Raw genomic sequence first — 21,175 nt, forward strand, 5'->3', positions numbered from 1 at the left:
TGCAGTGGTTAAGAATCCGCCTGCCAATGCAGGAGACACAGGTTCGAGCCCTGGTCCGGGAAGATCCCACATGCCGCGGAGCAGCTAAGCCCGTGCGCCACAACTACTGAGCCTGCGCTCTAGAGCCCACGAGCCACAACTACTGAGCCCGCGTACCACAACTGCTGAAGCCTGTGCACCTAGAGCCCATGCTCTGCAACAAGAGAAGCCACCGCAGTGAGAAGCCCGTGCACCGCAATGAAGAGTAGCCCCTGCTCGCAGCAACTAGAGAAAAGCGTGCGCACAGCAACGAAGACCCAATGCAGCCAAAAATAAATATAAATAAGTAAATAATTTTAAAAATAAATAAAATAAAATTAAAATGGTTGGTTTAAAGTCCTTGTCTAATATAACCAATGTCTGGGCTTCTCCCCGTGCAGTTTCTATTAACTACTTTTTTTTCATGTGAATGGGCTGTAGTTTACTATTTCTTGGCGTGTTTCATAATTTTTTATTGAAAGCTAGACATATTTATTTTTAATTTAAAAAAGTTTTTTTTAAAGCTACATTTCTTTCTTTTTAAAAATATTTATTTATTTATTTGGCTGCCTCAGGTCTTAGTTGTGGCATGCGGGATCTTCGTTGCAGCATGCAGGACGTTTCATTGTGGCATCAGGATCGTTCATTGTGGCACGCAGCCTTCTCTCTAGTTGTGGCGCATGGGCTCCAGAACACGTGGGCTCAGTTGCCCTGTGGCATGTGGGATCTTAGTTCCTCGACCAGGGATCCAACCTGCGTCCCCTGCATTGGAAGGAGGATTCTTAACCACTGGACCACCAGGGAAGTCCCTAGACATTTTTAATATAATGTTGGCAACTCTGCAAATCAAATCTCCACCCCCAGGGATTGTTGTTGTTGCTCTTTGATGACTTCCCTGGCCCGATTCTGTAATCTTTGTAATCTAAACTGTGTGTAGCCACTGAAATCTCCCCTTAGTTTAGCTTAGTGATCAGCTAATGACAGGACAAAGATTTCTTCAAATGCCTTGAATGTTCTGCACCCTCCAGTGATTGCTAGATTATATTCACAGTTACCATGGTAGTGAGGCTGCAGGTGTCACAGCTACTGCAGAGAAAGGGGAATATGAATAGAGCAAGTTAAAGCACCACAAAGGTCAAGATTCAGCCAATTTTATTGAATAAATGCTGTTCAGATTGTTTTAAGCCTCTGGTTAGTTTCCACAGTTCTAAAAAAGTTGATTTTGACCATTTGTGCAGTGTGCTTGTTGCTTTTATGGTTGAACAGATTTTTGGAGGTCCTTACTTTCTCATTCAAGAAATATTTCTTGAAGAGTGCTTTTGACAGTCTGCTTTTGTCAAGTGCAAGTGCTTTTCTAGGTGGACAGTGATTAGAGTTTAGAACCCACTAAGGATAGATTGCACTAGAAAACCTCCATCATTTTGTTTTAGGGCCCCAAAGGGCTACATTCTATGAATAAGGGTGATTGAAAGCAAACTACAGCTCATCTTTGAATTATTTTAAATTTTTGAATCAGATATGATGATCCAGTGTGCTAGTGTTTCCAAGTTTCTCATAGTGCAAATACTCCAGACACCTGGAAGAAACAAACTTGAGTCTTCTCCATATGAACAATATCATTCCAGGCGCCATGTAATTTCTATTAACAATACTGTAAATACAGGCATACCTCAGAGATATTGGGGGTCCAGTTCCAGACTACCACAGTAAAGCTAGTACTGCACTAAAGTGAGTCACAAATTTTTTAGTTTCCCAGGGCATATAAATGTTCAGTTTATGCTATACTATAGTCTATTAAGTGTGCAATGAACAAATGTGCATGTCTTAATTAAAAAATAATGTGTTGGAAAAATGGCAGTGATAGACTTGCTCAACACAGGGTGACACAAAACTTTAATTTGTAAAAAAAAATGCAGTATCTGCGAAGTGCAATAAAGTGAAGCACAATAAAATGAGGTACGTCTGTGCTATGTTTGGCAATTTTTAAAAAGGAATATATGTATATTATACACACATATGTATGCACATATGTGTATATATTTTTGAATATATACATGTATATATATACATATATACATATACACACATGAGTATACATATACATATGTCATGTATTCATTATATGAATATATATACACATATATATGTATGGCTACTTGAATTTAATTGAGAAGTTAATGAAGCAAAGAAGAATAAGTAGGTGAAGATACAAAATGACAGAAACCCAGAGAGATGATGAGAGCTGCATTTGGGTTCTTCTTCTTTAGGGACATATGCTAATTCTGGAAGAGGCAGCTGAAACATTGAAAAGCTGCGGAGCACTTTTGAAGTCTTTAGGGATCAAAAGCTGGAGGCCAGGGCCCCCAAGTCAGTGGTAGTCGTGAGTCTTCTCCCCACTATTTGGGCTGTGAGTCTGAAGAGCTGCAAACTAGGGGTAAAGAAGAGCTATAGGTAGATCAATTCTGAATGATACTAGTCCTTGCATATGGATTCAGGTGAACTCTGACTGCTAGTTTTACTGCCCACTTGCCAAAAGCAAATAAAAACCCTCTGAAGGAAGATAACATTATCCTGGGCATCAGATTTTTCTGCAATATCTAGCAATCAATAAATAACAACCAAGAACACAAGAGAGAAAATGAAGAGACTGAAAAACTAAGAAAGTCAACAGATAATTGATCCAGATACACAGAGGATTCAGATAGATGAGTAGTCAGACACATTTTAAAATAGCTACCCTTAAGTTCAGAGAAATGGAAGACAACATTAAGAATTTTAGCAAAGAATTGGAAACTGTGGGGAAAAATTGAAATTTCTAAAACTAAAAATTATGATAACCAAAATTAAACACTTAGTGAATGGGTGTATTAGGTTGCTAGGGCTGCCGGAACAACGGCTTAAACAATAAAAATTTATTTCCTCACAGATCTGTGGGATGGGAAGTCCAAGATCAAGATGCTGTGCTGGCAGGGTTGGATTCTCCTGAGGCCTCTCTCCTTGTCTTATAGATGGCTGTCTTCTCTCTGTGTCACATGGTCTTTACTCCATGTGTGTCTGTGCCCCAGTCTCCTCTTCTTAGAAAGACACCAGTCATATTTGATTAGGGCCCACCCCAGTGACCTTATTTAAACTGAATAACCTCTCTAAATATCTATTTCCAAATACAGTCACATTTTGGGTATGGCAGGTTAGGACTTCAACACAAATTTTGGAGAAACGCAGCTCTGTTCATAACAGTGGGCAACAGTAGTTTAGACTTAATTGAGGAAATTAAGAGACAATTGAAAGATAGGTAAGAAGAAAATAATCAAACTGCACTGAGATACGGAGGGTTAGAAAATATAACAAGGCAACAGACATGGGAGTTATGGAGTTAAAATATATTATACACATAAGTGGTCCAGAAGGAGGTTAGAGAGAGCAGAGGGCAGAAAAACAATGGTAAAGTATATTCCAAAAGTGTTAGAAGACATTAAGTCACAGATATGAGAAATCCAACAAATCCCAAGCAAGATATAAAAAGAAAAGTACACTTAGGCACATTATAATAAAACTGTTGAAAGTAAAGACAAATATATATGTACATATTAAGGCAAGTCAAAGGAAAATAAAAGAGGTTACCTTCAAGGAGCAACAAATTGACTAATAGTGAACTAGTCAAAAGAAACAGTTTAAGCCACAAGATAATAATAGCTACAAAATGCTGAAAAAAACTACCAACATAGAATCCAATATCCACTAAAAGTAACTTCTAATAAGGTGAAAAAAGACATTTTGTGGCAAATAAAAAATTGAGAACGCTTGTCACTGGCAGATTTGCACTGAAGGAAAATACAAAAGAGCATTTTTCACCTACAAGGAAAATTATCCCAGAAAACACTTAGAAATGGTTAAAGGAATAAATACAGGAATAAAAGTGCCAAGTATGGGGATAAATTTAAATGAATACCTACCATCTAAAATAATAATATAATGTTTTTGAGTGGATATATATTCATTTGTATGTATAAATTTCAAATTGATGACACTAATAGCACATATATCTGGAAGAAGTAAATGAAGTTTCAATGCCTTTAGTTTCTTGAATTGTTGAGGAAAAGGTGAAAGTACTAATTTATATTACACTTTGATACACTAAAGAGCTATGTTGTAATTTCTAGGGTAGCCACTAAAAGAATAAAAAAAGAGTTATGTAACAATCACGATGAGAGAAAATAACGAAAATTTTTTTAAGGAAGAAAGGAAAAGAATGTAGAGCAGGTGAAACAAATAGCAAGCAATACTTGGACCTTGAAAATGTTATGCTAAGTGAAAGAAGCCAGTCATAAAAGACCACATTTTATATGATTCCATTCATAAGAAATGTTCAGAACAGGGAAGTTTACAGAAACAGAAAGTAGGTCAGTGGTTGCTTAGGGCTAAGTTGGGGAGAGAATAGGAGGTGGGTAGAGTGGTGGTAGTTTAAGAGTGTGGGGCTTCTTGTTGAGGTGATGAAAATGTTCTAAAATCGATTGTGGTGATGGTTGTACATATCTGTGGATATACTAAAAAACATTGAATTTTACACTTTAAATTGATGAATTATATGGTGTGTGGATTATGTCTGAATAAATAAATTTTTTTTAAATTTAAAGAATCATATAGAAATTCTGGACTTCTAAAATGTAATAAATGAAAATTTCAGTAGAGGGGCCTAACATCAGATTGGATTAAGCAGAAGAAATAACTAGCAAATTTGAAGATAGGTCAGTTGAGATTATTCAGTGTGAAGAAAAGAATGAAAAAAATAAGGAAAATTAACAGAGGCTCAGAGATCTGTGGGACACCATCAGCCATAGCAGTATAAGCATAATTTGATTCCCAGAAGGGGAGTAGTGAGAAAGAATTGGGAACAAAGGACATTGGAAGGAATAATAGCCAAAAATTTCCAAAAATAATGAAGAAAGTAATCAATTCATCCAAGAAGCCTAACGAACACTAAGTAGGAAAAACTCAAAGATACCCATACCTAGACACAACCAAGTAAGACTGCTAAAAGACAAAGAGGGCATCTTGAAAGCACCAAGAGAAAGCCGCTCATTATATTCAAGGCATCTTCAGTAAGATTAAGAGCTGACTTCTCATCAGAAATCATAGAGGCCAGAAGGCAATGGGATGACATATTCCAAATGCTGGAAGAAAAAGAAGGTTGAATAAGAATTGTATATCCAGAAAAGCTGCTGTTCAGAAATAAAGGAGAAACCTTGACAATAATATTATGCTCAGTGAAAGAAGCTAGACATAAAAAGCCACATATTTATATTATTCCATTTCTATGAAATATCCAGAATAGGAAAATTTGTAGAGACAGAAAAGAGATTACTGGTTTCCAGGCATTGAGGATGCTGGCAGGAATAGGGAGTAACTGCTAATGGGTATAGGGTTCTTTTTGGGGTGTTGAAAATATTATGGAATTAGGTAGTGTTGATAGGTATATAACTTTGTGAATATACTAAAACCACTGAATTATACTCTTTGAAATAGTGAATTTTATGTGATTTACATCTCATTTTTTTTTTAATGGAGAAAGTAAGACTCTCAGATAAACAAAAACTAGGGGAATTTGTCACTAGCAGACCTGTCCTACGAGAAATACTTAAGGGAGTCCTTCAGGTAGAAATGAAATGACACTAGACAGTAATTTGTATCCACATGAAGAAGTAAGTACCACCAGGAAAGGTAACTATATAGGTAAACATAAAGAGCAAAAATATATTTTTGTTTGTAATTTTTCTTCTAGTCTGTGTCTTAAGAGACAAGTGCATAAAGTGGTAATTATAAATCTAAGTGGATGTACATACAATGTATAAAGATATAATTTGTATGACAGTAAAGGCACAAAGGAGAGGGGAGGGAACGGAGCCATAATAGGAGCAAAGTTTTTGAATAATACCAAAATTAATTTTGTATTGGGACTTCCGTGGTGGTCCAGTGGTAAAGAATCTGCCTTACAATGCAGGGGACGCAGGTTCTATCCCTGGTCAGGGAACTAAGATCCTACATGCCACAGGGCAGCTAAGCCCACTTGCCACAACTACTGAGCTCGCACGCACCTCAACTAGAGCCCATATGCCGCAAACTACAGACCCCACGTGCTCTGGAACCCACGTGCCACAACTGCAGAGCCCACGTGCCCTGGAGCCTGTGTGCCACAACTAGAGAAGAGAAAACCTGCACGCCACAAGTAGAGAGAAGTCCGTGTACCACAACGAAGAGCCCGCGCACTGGTGCAATGACAGATCCCACGTCTAAGACCCAACAGAGCCAAAAATAAATAAATAAATAATAAATAAATCATCATTAAAAAAAATAAATATATTTATTTTTGGCTGCATTGGGTCTTCACTGCTGCATGTGGGGGGCTTTATCTAGTTGCGGCGAGTGGGGGCTACTCTTCATTGTGGTGCATGGGCTTCCCACTGTGGTGGCTTCTCTTGTTGCGGAGCACGAGCTCTAGGTGCGTGGGCTTCAGTAGCTGTGGCACACAGGCTCAGTAGTTGTGGCTCATGGGCTCTAGAGCGCAGGCTCAGTAGTTGTGGCGCACAGGCTTAGTTGCTCTGCGGCATTTGGGATCTTCCCGGACCAGGGCTCAAACCCATGTCCCCTGCATTGGCAGGCGGATTCTTAACCACTGTGCCACCAGTGGTTTAAATCTTTAAAAGAATCTTTAAATCTTTTAAATCTTTAAAAACAATTTTGTATTAACTGACCAAATGAGATTGTTATAAGTTAATATGTTAACTGTAATCCCCAGGTGAAACACTAAGAAAATAACTCTGAAAAATAAAAGGAACAACAAGGGAATTAATATGGTAACTAGAAAATGTCTATTTAATACAAATTAAGGCAGTTGAGGAAGAATAGAGGGACAAAAAAGATATAAGGCATGTGGAAAACAGATAGTAAAATGGCAGATGTAAATCTTACCGTATCAGTAATTACATTAAATGTAAATGGACTAAACACCAAAGGTAGAGATTAGCAACTTGGATTAAGTGAAAATATGAAGATGTGCTTTCTCCAAGAGACATATTTTAGTTTCAAAGACACAGGAGGTTGAAAGTAAAAGAATGGAACAAGATAAACCAAAAGAGAGCTGGAGTAGCTATACTAATAACAGGCAAAACAGACTTTAAGATAACAATTGTTACTAAAGACAAGAAAGGACATTTCGTAATGGCAAAAGGGTCAATCCATGAGGAAGTCATAAAATATAAACATATATGAAACTAACAACATACATCCAAAAATATATGAAACAAAAACTAACATAAGTGAAAGAAATAGACAATTCTACAGTAATAGATGGAGATTTCAAAACTTCATTTTCAATAATGGATAGAACAGTTAGAAATAAGATCAACAAGGAAATAAAATACTTGAACAACTCTGTGATCCAACTCAGCCTAACAGACATCTACAGAACACACAACAACAGAACACACATTCTTCTCAAATGTGCATGGCACATTCTCCATGATAGAACATATGTCAGGTTATAAAACAAGACTCAGTCCATCTTAAAGGTTTAAAATCATGCAAAATATGTTCTGAAACCACAATAGAATGAAATTAGAATTTAATACGTGAGACATTTGGGAAAGTCACAACTATATGGAAATTAAACAATACTCCCAAGTAACCAAGAGGTCAAAGAAGAAATCAAAAGGGAAATTAGAAAACGCTTTGAGATAAATGAAAATGAAAACAAAACATACCAAAACTTGTGGATGTATGTAAAGAAGTGCTTAGAAGGAAAATTTATAGCTGTAAACACCTATAATAAAAAAGAAGAAAAATCTCCAAACAGCCCAAGTTCCACCTTAAGAAACTAGAAAAAGAAGAGCAAACTAAACTCAAAGCAAGAAAGAAGGAATTGATAGAGATTATAGCATAGAGAAATGAAATGGAAAATTGAAAAACAACAGAGAAAATTAATAAACCAAAAATTGATTATTTGAAAAGATCAACAGAATTGATAAGCCTTTAGCTAGACCACCCATGAAAAAGAGAAGATCAGATACTAAAATCTGGAATGAAAAAGACATCACTACTGACCTTACAGAAATAAAAAAAGGATTTTAAGAAAATACTATAAACGGCTGTATGCCAAGAAATTAGATAACCTAAGTGAAATGGACAAACTCCAAGAAAGGCACAAACTATCAAAACTTTTTAGTTATACCGAACATTTAAAGAATTAATATTCTTTCACAAACTCTTCCAAAAAATAGGAAAGGAGGGAACACTTCCCAGTTCATACCATAAGGCCAATATTACCTTGATACTAAAGCTAAACAAAAATATCACAAGAAAACTGCAGAAGACATCCAGACTGGAAAGGAAGAAGTTAAACTATGTCTGTTTCTATTTGACATTATCTTACATATAGAAAACCCTAAAGAATACACACACACTATTGTAGCTAGTAAAAGAGTTCAGCAAGGTTGAGGATACAAGACTGCTGTACAATAATCAACTATTTCTTTATACTAGCAATGATCAATCCAGAAATGAAATTAAAATAATTCCATTTATAACAGCATAAAAGAGAACTGTGTAGGAAAATGTTTAACAAAAGAAGTGCAAAAAATACACTGAACACTGCAGAACATTGTTGAAAGAATTGAAGAAGACCTAAACAAAAGGAAAGACAACCCATATTCAAGACTTAATATTGTTAAGATGGTAGTACTCCTTAAATTAATCTACAGATTCAAGGAAATACATATCAAAAGTCTAACATTTTTTTTTGTAGGAATGGACAAATTGATTTTCAAATTCATATGGAAATGTAAAAAATTCCAGAATAGGCAAAACAATTTTGAAAAAGAAGAAAATTGAAGGACTCATACTTTCTGAATTCAAAACTTACTACAAAGCTAGAATAAACAAGACAGTCTGGTACTGAAATGGAAAGAGATGTAGAGATCAGTTGAGAGTCCAGAAGTAAACCTGTGTGCCTATGGTAAACTGATTTCTGCAAGGGTGACATTCAGCGGTGAGAAAGCATAGTCTTTTCAGGAAATGGTGCAGGGAGTACTGGATATCCACATGCAAAAGAATGAAGTTGGATCCTTGCCTCAAACAATATATAAAAAATAAGTCCAAATGGATCAAAGACCTAAATGTAGGAACTAAAACTATAAAACTCTAGATGATGGCATAGGTTTATATCTTTGTGACCATTTAACAGACAACAGTTTATTAGATATGATACTGAAAGCAAAAAGCAAGTAAAGAAAAACATAAATCAGACTTCATCAAATTTAAAATATTTTGTGCTTCAAAGTGCAAGAAAGTGAAAAGACAACCCATGGAATGGGACAGAATCATTCATCTGATATATCTAGTACAGGTATAGTTTCCAGAATATACAACTGAAAAACAAAGAGACAAATAACCCAGCATAAAAACAGGCAAACATTTGAATAGACATTTCTCCAAAGAGCGTATACAAATAGATGAAGAAGCACATGAAGAGAGCTTAAATCATTAGTCATTAGGGAAGTGGAAATCAAAATCACAATGAGGTACCACTTCACATGAAAACCAGAAAAAGGCATTACAATAAAGGAAGCTACAGATCAATATTTCTCATGATTATAGATGCAAAAATCTTCAACAAAATACTAGTAAAGCAAATCTAACAATGCATAAAAAGAATTATACACCGTAACTGTTCTGAGTTGAATACTGCCTCTCCAAATTCATGTCCACCTGGATCCTGTGAATGTGACTTCATCTGGAAATAGGGTCTTTGCAGATTCAGTCAGGTTAAGATGAGGTTAGACTGGATTAGGGTGGGCCCTAAGCCAATGACATATTCTTATAAGAAGAGGGAAGTTTGGTCAGAGTCATAGAAGGTCATGTGAAGGAGCAGAGACACAGACACACAGGAGAAGGCACTGGAAAGGTAGAAGCAGAGATTGGAGTGATGTATCTACAAGCCAGGAAACACTAAGGATTGCCAGAAACCACCAGAAGCTAGAATAGGCAAGGAAGTATTCTTTCCTAGGGCCTTTGGAGGAAGCATGTGGACCTGCTGATACCACAGTTCTGGACTTATGCCCTCCAGAACTGTGAGAGAATACATTTCTGTTGTTCTAAGCAACCCAGTTTGTGGTTGTTACAGCAACCCTTAAGAAGGATACCAAGTGGTATCCACCAAGTGGATACCACCAAGTGGTTTGTATTCCAGTTATACAGGGCTGGTTCAGCATTTGAAAATCAATCAATGTGGTCTGTCACATCAATAGGCTAAAGAAGAAAAATCCTATCACGTCAATAGATGCAGAAAAAGCATTTGACAAAAGTCAACTCCCATTTGTGACTAAAAAAACAAAAAAAACCAAGCAAACAAAAAACAACAAACCTCCCAGCAGACTAGGAGTATAGGGGGAACTTCATAAACTTAATACAGAACATCTACAAAAATCCTGCAGCTAACCTTGTACTTAATTGTGAGAAACTAGATACTTTTCCCCTAAGATCAAGAACAAGACAGTTATTTCTTCTCTCACCACTCCTATTCAACATCATACTGGAAGTCCTAGCTAATGCAAAAAGACAAAAGGAAGTAAAAGTTATACAGTCGAAAAGGAGGAAAAAAAACTTTGCAGGTAGCATGATGTCTATGTATACATCTCAAGAAATCAACAACAAAAAAACTGTGCTGGAATTACAAGGTTGCAGGATACAAAATAAATATACAAAATTAAATTGCTGAAAAAACCCACAAAATCAATTCCTTTTCTATATATCAGCAATGAACAATTGGAATTTGAAATTAAAAACAATACCATTTGTATTAGCACCAAAAAATGAAACATTAGATATAAGTCTAACAAAGTTTATATAAGATTTACATGAAGAAAACTCTGAAACTCTAATGAAAAATATCAAATATCTAAATAAATGGAGAGATATCCCATGTTCATTGATAGGAGGACTCAATATTGTTAAGATGTCAGTTCTTCCCAATTTGATCTATCGATTCACTGTAGCCCTAGTCAAAATCCCAGCAAGTTACTTTGCAGATATTTACAAACAGATTGTAAAGTTTAAATAGAAAGGTAAAAGACACAGGGTAGCCAACACAGTACCTAAGAAGAACCAAATCAGAGGACTTCTGTTACTCAAAGAGTTACTATGAAGCTACAGTAATATAGATGGTGTGGTATTGACAAAAAGAAAAATAGACATGTCAAGGTAACAGAATTGAGAGCCCAGAAGTAGACCTATACAAATAGATTCCAGTGATCTTTGATAAAAGATCATGGGCCACTTCACTGGAAAAGGAGAATCTTTTCAACAAATGGTGCTGGAACAGCTGCCCATCCACATGCAAAGAAAACAAACAGAAACAAAAACTATACCCAGACCATATACCTTTCACAAAAATTAACTCAAAATTATCACAGACTTATCTTTAAAATGCAGAAGTGTAAAAGGTATAGAAGATAACATAGAAAATCTTGGTGACATTGGGTTTGGTGATGACTTTTTGATACCAAAGCACTATCCATGAAAGAAAGAACTGATAAACAGGACTTAATTAAAATTAAAAAAAAAACTTCTGTGAAACTTCTGTGAGAGACACTAAGAGAATGAAAAGAAGCTACAGACTGGGAGAAAATATTTGCAAAACAAGTATCTGATAAAATACTGTTATCTAAAATATACAAAGAACTCTTAAAATCTCAATAAGAAAACAACCTAATTAAAAGATGGGCAAAAGACTTGAACAGACTTCTCACCAAAGAAGATATACAGATGGCAAATAAGCATATGAAAAGATACTCAATATAACATTAGGGAATGGCAAATTAAAACAACAAGATACCACTACACATCTATTAGAATGGCCAAAATCTAAAACACTGACAACACCAAATGCTAGTGAGGATGTGGAGCAATGGGAACTCTCATCATTGCCTGAGGGAATGTGAAATGGTACAGCCACTTTGGAAGGCAGTTTGGTAGTTTCTTACAAAACTAAACATACTCTTACCATACAATTCAGCAATCACACTCCTTAGTATTTACCCAAATGAGTTGAAGACATATGTCCACACAAAAACTTGCACAAAGATTTTTATAGCAGCTTTATTTATAATTGCCCAAACTGGAAGCAACGAAGATGTTCTTCAGTAGGTGAATGGACAGATAATCTGTGGTACATCCAGACAATTAAATACTCAGCAGTAAACAGAAATGAGCTATCAAGCCATGGGAAGATATGGAGGAATCTTAAATGCATGTAACTAAGTGGAAAAAGCCAATCTGAAAAGGCTGCATACTATATGATTCCAACTATAGGACATTCTGGAAAAGACACAAAACTATGGACACAGTAAAAAGATCAGTGATTGCCAGAGGTTTGGGAGGGTGAGGAAGGGAAGTATAAATAGGGAGCACAGGGGGTTTTTAGGGCTGTAAAAGTACTATAATGGTAGATAAATGACATGCATTTCTTAAAGCCTATAGAATATACAAGAGAGAGAATGCTAATATAAACTGTGGACTTTAGTTAATAATATATCAATATTTATCAGTTGTAACAAATGCACCACCCTAATTTGGTAACAATAGGGGAAACTATGTGTATGGTTGGTGGGGAAGGTGTATATGGGAACTCTGTACTATGGCCTCAAGTTTTTTGTAAACTTAAAACTGGTCTGAAAAATAAAGTCTCTATTTAAAAGCATGCACACACAATGAGATACCACCTCACACACACTAGGATGGCTAAAATAAAAAAGATAATAAGAGTGTTGTCAAGGATGTGGAGAAACTGGTACCCTCATACATTGCTGGTGGGATTGTAAAATGGTAGAGCTTCTTTGAAAAACAGTTTGGTATTTCGTCAGGATGTTAAACATAGAGTTACCATATGACCCAGCAATTCTACTCCTAGGTATAAACCAAGAGAATTGAAAACATATGTCCACACAAAACTTGTATATGAATGTTCATAGCAGTATTATTCATAATAGCCAAAACTGGAGATAACCCATATGATCGATGAATGGACAAATGTGATATAGCCTGTAATGTAATGTCATTTGGCAACATAAGGGAATGAAGGACTGATACAACATGGGTGAACTGTGAAAACATTATGTTCAGTGAACTATTTAGTCACAAAAGACCACATATTACATGATTCTGTTTGTCCAAAATAGGCTAATCCAAAGAAACAAAGTATGTTAGTGTGTTCCAGGAGTTGGGGTTGGGGGGGGGCGATGGGAAATGACTGCTAATGGGTATGAGATTACCTTTTGGGGTGATGTATATGTTCTAAAATTAGATAGCGGTGATGGTTGCAAAATTCGATAAATGTAAAACTTTTGACTTTTATACCTTAAGAGAGTGTCTTTTATGGTATAGCAAATTATAGCTCAATAAAGCTGTGATTAAAAAAAAAGCACCACTCCCAAACATCCGTCTAGCTTACGTACCCTTGTGGAATCAGCAAAATCAACACATGCTGCCGGGGAAAAACAGGTTCAAAAGGCTGGCTTATTTCTCTGGGCCCGCATCCTTCCTCTGATGCTGCCTTCAGGTAGATGTTTTTATATTTTGTCCAGCTTTTCCAGTTGTCCTCAGTGGCAGGGTTTCTTAGAAATCCTGGTCCACCACCTGAAGCCTTGTTGGCAAGCTGAATCTCATCTGTGGTTTTATTTAATATCTGTATTTAGATTTATATTTCTAGTCCAGCAGTTCTCAAATTTTCTGGTCTAAGGAAATCTTTACCTTCTTAAATATTATTGAGTTTTTTGTTTGTATAGGTATACATCAATAATTACCGTATTAGAAGTTAAAACAGAACTTTTTAATGTTTTTTAATTTACTTTAAAATAATAAGCTCAATATAGTTAATAACATAAATAACATTTTATTTTATTTTTTATTTTTTATTGTAATTTATTTATTTATTTATTTATTTATTTATGGCTGCGTTGGGTCTTCAGTGCTGTGCACAGACTTTCTCTAGTTGCGGCGAGTGGGGTCTACTCTTCGTTGTGGTGCGTGGGCTTCTCGTTGCGGTGTGCGGGCTTCTCATTGCAGTGTGTGGGCTTCTCATTGCAGTGGCTTCTCTTGTTGCAGAGCATGGGCTCTAGGCGCACGGGCTTCAGTTGTTGTGGCACGTGAGCTCAGTAGTTGTGGCTCGTGGACTCTAGAGCGCAGGCTCAGTAGTTGTGGCGCACTGGCTTAGTTGCTCCGCGGCATGTGGGATCTTCCCGGACCAGGGCTCGAACCCATGTTCTCTGCATTGGCAGGCAGGTTCTTAACCATTGTGCCACCAGGGAAGTCCCATAAATAACATTTTAAATTAAAGATTACTTTCAAAATATTCGGTGATGTTTTACATTTTGGCGAATGGCTTTAATGTTTGGGTTAGTAAAAGGCAAGTGAATATCCTACATTTAACTTATTGCAGTGTCACACATCATTTACTTTCTGGAAAATTCTACTGGATATTTATGAGCTAATTAGAGTGAAAATGGCAAGTAATGTAGTAGTAGTATTGTGAAATTAGTTTTGACTCTGTGGACTCCCTAAAACATCTAAGGGGAAGCATTGGAGCCCAGAGCACACATTGAGAATCACTCTCTGGCCCGTACCCTTCATCTGAGCTCCTAGACCACATCTTCAGCTGCCTGCGTGGCCCCTCTAGTACTTGGATGTCTCATGGGCCACTGAAACCTAACATGTGAGTCTGAGTGCCAGTGTTGCCTTCCACTCGTGTGAAAATCAAAACCAAGCTACGTTCTTGACACTTGCCTTAGCTTTAGCTCTCATGATTAGTAATCACTTAATGTTGAGTTCATCTGTTATTTGGCCTGAGCTTTGAGAAGATTAAACTCAGCTGTAGTTAATTCAGCCCCTTTTGCTTCTCCTGTGGTTCTGGCTCTGGCTCTGACTTCATATTGCTGGACTGGTCTGACTAGTGTTCGACCCTGGAGACAGAAGGGAGTGGGCCACGGTATTGCCTTTGGAATCAGAAGTTTCAGGCAGCCAGTTTACAATGTGTGAGAGTATAGGTTCTTTCTGCTTTTCAGTTCCACCTTCACTTCCCTTTTCTTAGCACAATTGGGAGGATCTTAGGGTGGAGAGTTATCTTGAGCAAGTGATTATTTGGGGACTCTTCCAGACTTCAGCCTGCCCTTTCTGCACCTGCCATTTCTAGTAGCTTGCCTGGCCTCTTCCCTCTTTTTTTCCCCCAGTTTTTTTAATTGAGTAAAATACACATAACATAAAATTTACCATCTTAACCATTTTTAAGTATAACATTTCAGTGGTATTAAATACATTCAAAATGTTGGGCAGTCATCATCATCATCCATCTCCATAACTCTTTTTTTATCCTGTAAAACTGAAACTCTGTCCCCATAAAACAGTAATTCCCCATGCTCCCCTTCCCCTAGCCCGTTGCCACCACCCTTCTACTTCCTGTCTCTGATTTTGACTACCCTGAGTATCTCATACACGTGGAATCATACTGTATTTGTCTTTTTGTGACTTGTTTATTTCACTTAGCATAATGTCTTCAGAGTTCACCCATGTTGTAGTATTCAATACATTGCAGTGCTACCTGGAATCCTTTACCCTTCTTGCTGACTGAATTGTCTGCTAGTTCTTTCACTGAGGCATAATATTCACTTTTTCCTCTAGAGAACAAATGTCTTATACTTCTCTGTTCCCATAGCATTTTATTTATATTCTTTGTTATGTTATTTGTAATGTATTGAGAGTATTTACTTTGTGTCTGTCTCCCCAGTGTTAATTTGAGCTCCACTAATATTTGGAAGGTATCAAGATAATTTTTAAATTTTCTGAGGCTAGCACAGTGGCTCATATCTAGTGGGCATTAAGTGTTTGTTCAGTGAATGAATGGAATCACACATAAAAGAACATCTCAAACTTCCAGCAGATACTTATTTTCTACTTGACCCTCACCGTTGTATTCAGTGCTAGGGATAGCAAGCCAACAAGCACAGTCCTGCTTTCATTAATTTATTGTTTCATGTATTTACCCTAGTACTGAAGTGATTTAATAATGTATATTTAACGTTTATGTTTCAGTATTGTGATTTGTCTCATATTTTGACCCCCCTACATCATAGTCTTATCATTTATGAAATGAGGAGAATGGACTAGATGACCTAGAAAAGTTACCATTGTTGACTGTTATTATTAGATTTGAAAGCTCCTTAATAACAGGAATCATGCCTTTCACTTCTACTGGAATCTTACATAGGGCCAAGTATAATGTCTCACACTCAGTAGTTGGTTAACAGATTTTAAAGAAAGAGGTAATATCAGTGAATACTTCAGACGAACTTGATTCTATTTCTCACTCCATTGATCTTGTTAGATCCCTTCCCTGTGCTTCAGAATATCTGTATTTCCTTGATCTAGTTTGTTCTCAACTTTTGTGTGTAGCTTAAAAAAATTATATACATATATACACACACTTTATCCCTCTTAACCCTGAGAAGAAGAAAAGTAAGGTGGTCATTTACATCCATTTTTCAAGTGAGGAAACTGAGTCTTCAAGAGCATAGCTGAGGAGCAGCACATTCAGACTCAGTCCCAGGTCTCCTGACCCCAGATCCAGTGTAATTCTTCTCTGTTTCCTCATCTGTGAAATCAGGTTTTCTTCCAGATCCAGGTGCCTTTGTTACCCACCCTTTTACACAACGTATCAGTTAGGGGTCTTTGGGAAGTCACAGAAATGTGCTAACTTTAGCAAAATGGGGATTAATTGGTAAGATCATGGAGAGTCTCAGAGGATTCGTGGGAAGGTTGAGCGTCAAGCTGGGAAATGGATAGGGTTCCAGAAGCAGGGATCCTGAAGAAGCACCACCACAAAGGGAAAATCTCCAGGTGTTTCTTACTCTCTGTCAAAGAGTCAGAGTGAGGGAGGAGTGTTCTGCTGGGGCAGTTTTGTTCCCCCAGTGGGCAGCCTGGAGACATTTTTGGTTATAACTGAGAGAGATTGCTACTGGCATCTAGTGGGTAGAGGCCAGGAATGCTGCTAAACATCCTTTAGTGTCAGCCCCCAATAAAAAGAATTCACTGGCCCTACATGTCAGTAGTGTTGAGGTTGAGAAGCCCTGGATTAGGGGAAGGTACCTTGATTAATAATCACACGAATTCCAGTGTATCCTGTTGGAGGCAGGAGGACACTTAAAATGCTGTTACCAAAAAGAGGTGGAATAGATGCTAGACAGCCAAAAACAACATAAAAACAAAAAAGTACAACTGGGGGAATAATTCCAATCTTGGAATGTGAAGATGAATCACATGTTTGTAAATACAGTACTTGCGGGGTCTCAGAAAAAAGGGACATTTATAAAATATTTGAATTTTAAACTTAAACTCCAAAAAGATGCTAGGTGATTATTTATTATTAAAAAGGGTTCTTTGAAATGAAACTTAAATTTTCATGTAGAGTAACCTATAAAGAATACGTAGTATAAGCCTATCTAATTCAATGATAAGTTAGGGTTTTGAGGGGAATTGTGAACAAAAACCTAGGATGAACCAAAATCAGAATCAAACTGTCACTAACTGAATTAAACCAAAGCACTTTATTTATTTATGTATTTCTTTGGCCATGCCACATGGCATGTGGGATCTTAGTTCACCAACCAGGGATCGAACCCGTGCCCCCTGCAGTGGAATCATGGAGTCCTAACCACTGGACCGCCAGGGAAGTCCCTAAACCTAAGCACTTTAAAGAAAACTTCTAGTTTAAAATGAAACAGCTTATTTTTTAAAATTATTGAAGTCACATACAACTAGAACATAATTATATTCTCTAAATGGGGAAAAAATTATTTTTCAAAACTGATTCAAGGGGTTTCCCTGGTGGCGCAGTGGTTGAGAATCTGCCTGCCAATGCAGGGGACACGCGTTCGAGCCCTGGTCTGGGAAGATCCCACATGCCGCAGAGCAGCTAGGCCCGTGAGCCACACTTACTGAGCCTGCGCGCCTGGAGCCTGTGCTCCGCAACAAGAGAGGCCGCGATAGTGAGAGGCCCGCGCACCGCGATGACGAGTGGCCCCCACTTGCCGCAACTAGAGAAAGCCCTCACACAGAAACGAAGACCCAGCACAGCCATAAATAAATAAATAAATAAATAAATAATTTTAAAAAACCCAAAAAACAAAAAAACAAAAAACTGATTCAAGCCAGCATTTAATTTGATTTGGATCCATGGACAATTTACCAGGACTGCTATTTACTTAGTTATATTAAGAATGTTTCACACTATACCTGATGGTAGGATAATATTTAGTAAAGGATCCCCTTTCATTTGTCAGCAACTTTGGATGTTACTGATACACAGAAACGTGAGGATGGTGGATCTGTGGGATGTGCAGTTATATGTTAGAATTTCTACAGCAGTTCACCTTGTTTTTTGCCTAGACACTAGTTAGTGTTAAATCCAAGTAGTAGGAAGATTGATTCAGCCCATAATTTTCCTTCCTTTTAACTTTTTTTCACACCGTTTCAGTATAAGCCGTATATATATGACTCAGAGCTTGCTTATTTGGTTTCATATTTTATAACACCTTTGGTGTACCAGACCTGTTTTACTACCCTGAGGAAGTCTAGAAATGACTAGAAGCTGCTTCTCCCTGCCCTTCCAACATGATAGCTTTGGGCCCAGCTGTCAAAGGGACCCACTGCCGTGTCTCCGGGTTGTTTGCTGAGTCAGCCTTTCTCTGCCTGTGGTCATTAGCCCCAGGGCCACACAGTTCACCTCAGCAGGGTGTTGTTTCAGGTGAACCACTGTCTCCCAGAGAAGATTGTGGTGTACCGTGATGGAGTGTCTGATGGCCAACTAAAGACAATTGCCAGCTATGAGATTCCTCAGCTACAGAAGTGTTTTGAAGCTTTTGAGAATTATCATCCCAAGATGGTGGTATTTGTAGTTCAGAAGAAAATCAGCACCAATGTGTACCGGTCTTCTACAGAGCACTTTGTGACTCCCTCCCCCGGGACTGTGGTAGATCATACAATAACAAGCTGTGAGTGGTAAGTGGGCGAGACACAGTATTTCAACAAGAATAGGTTGGAGAAGTTATCTGTTCCCTGGGTATTGGAATGGGGACGTTGCCTAGAGAGATGTGGAATGGAATCAGAGATTTTACTGTTAAAAAGTAAAATTTTAAAAACTATTTAAGAACACACAAACCAGCAATGAAGCTTTTACCTCTTAAGTATAAAATATTGAACATATAGTCTTTTCCTAAGACTATGCATGCTTAACCTGCACACAGATGTCATTTCTACCACCATTCTTAAATAGCCTGTTGAGTCAGGAGACCTGAATTCTCAGCCTAGTTTGGTCCTTGTATGTCCTTGATCCAGTCATTTGACCTCTCTGAGCCTTAGGTGAAGGAGCTAGAATGATCTCCAAGATCTTTTCCAGCTCTGGCCAAATCCAACTCTACCATTACTTTGTACTTTTTCCTTTCTAGGGTGGACTTCTACCTTCTTGCCCATCATGTACGACAGGGTTGTGGCATTCCTACCCATTATGTTTGTGTTCTCAACACTGCACACCTGAGCCCTGATCATATGCAGAGGTGAGCTGACCAGTAACCTCCTCCTCACTTGTAAATAATTCTGGCCAGTGAGCTAAGGCTAAAACCTGGAATTTTAAAACCACTGAATTAAACAAACTGGATCACTGGTTTTTGGCTTAATAATTTTCTGATTCTCTTTGGAAGCATTTTGAATTTATCTTTTGAAGTTGGATTTCCTAATACTCATTTTCTCTTATATAATCAGAAAAGACAAATACTGCCCACTGCCAGGAATATTTACCCCTTGAGTTTCTTCTTGTCTTTCATGATAATGGTATCTTTTTGAGGTGCGACTGATAATCCTTGTTGTACACTAAAATTACTTGGAGACCTTTCAAAAAATACACCCAGGCTTCATGAACTCCAAGCATTCTGAGGCATTCGCATTTTTAAAAACTGCTTCTAATGATCATGACACACAGCCAGGTTTGAGATGCATTGCTCTTGCGCTCAGATTATATAAATACTTTGCTGGGGTACTTACCTTTCTGCAGCTTTTTCTTGAGGCAAAAAAAAACCCCAAAAACAAAACCATGTGCTCCTTGCTGTTTTCCTTGTTTTGATATAAAAAGAGGAGCACCTAAAGTGGGAATTTCCCCATGCCCTCTTGACTTACAAATAGTGGAAATAGATACAATTCCACTTAAAAATAATGATTCCCAAAAGTTGCATCATATATTCCTCAGTCCCCCAGTTTGCTGGTAACTATGCTGTGTCACACACCCAGAAGTACATAATGTGCTCCAAATTGAAGATGGAAAGTGAAAAGGATCATGTTTTCTTCTTGGCCTACAGGTTGACTTTCAAACTGTGCCACATGTACTGGAATTGGCCTGGTACCATTAGAGTTCCAGCTCCTTGCAAGTATGCCCACAAGCTAGCTTTCCTGTCAGGACAAATCTTGCATCATGAACCAGCCATCCAGCTGTGTGAGAACCTGTTCTTCCTGTGACTGGATAATCAGGACATGGGCTGGTCAGAGCAATCAGACTTCTGAACTCAGCTGTGAACTCAGCTGTGCAGGATTAACAGTGACAAAGGGGTTTTGTGTTGGTGTTTTCCCTTTCACCAACCCAGTAGAATAAGATATCTTTTTTTTCTTTTCTCTTTTAAACCTGATATCACCAAGAAGCAGGTTCCACCCTAAGGATCAGCTAGAAATTGTCTCGTTGCCTTTGTAGAGCACATGGGGGTAGTCTGCTACTGCGTAGATGGGGTGGGTGAAGACAGGGGACCCTTTAGGAGCCTCCAAAGCCAACTTGAGCTGTAGAAACCCGCAGAAGCAGCGATTGCACTTACAAACTCTGTTTACTAATAAACAGTTCCCATTTCTGGTGCCAGAGGTGATAATGAATGAAGTCTTTGCAAGTTTCTTAAAGTAGAGAGCTACTTTATTTGGGCAACTGGGAAAGGTAAGAAGGCAAGGTTTTTCAGGATATGCCTATTGCTGGAAAATGTGAAAGGCATGTAGTAAAACCAGCTGGTGGGATAGTCAGGCCCTTGCTTAC

General features: G+C 37.7%; 1 protein-coding gene across 2 annotated transcripts in view; it reads left to right on the plus strand.

Moving 5' to 3' along the window:
- Positions 1–20,619, plus strand: part of PIWIL2 (piwi like RNA-mediated gene silencing 2) — an 85,102-nt gene extending 64,483 nt beyond the window's left edge. The window contains exons 20-22 of one of the 2 annotated variants that reach the window (XM_061199400.1): positions 18,860–19,113; positions 19,560–19,667; positions 20,463–20,619. In XM_061199400.1, the coding sequence (XP_061055383.1) occupies positions 18,860–19,113; positions 19,560–19,667; positions 20,463–20,619 (519 nt within the window). The remainder of the gene's footprint in view (positions 1–18,859; positions 19,114–19,559; positions 19,668–20,462) is intronic. The other variant, XM_061199401.1, reaches the window with a different exon arrangement.
- The last annotated feature ends 556 nt before the right edge of the window (positions 20,620–21,175 follow it).

Source organism: Eubalaena glacialis, chromosome 9, assembly GCF_028564815.1.
Source record: "Eubalaena glacialis isolate mEubGla1 chromosome 9, mEubGla1.1.hap2.+ XY, whole genome shotgun sequence".
Lineage (NCBI taxonomy): Eukaryota > Metazoa > Chordata > Mammalia > Artiodactyla > Balaenidae > Eubalaena > Eubalaena glacialis.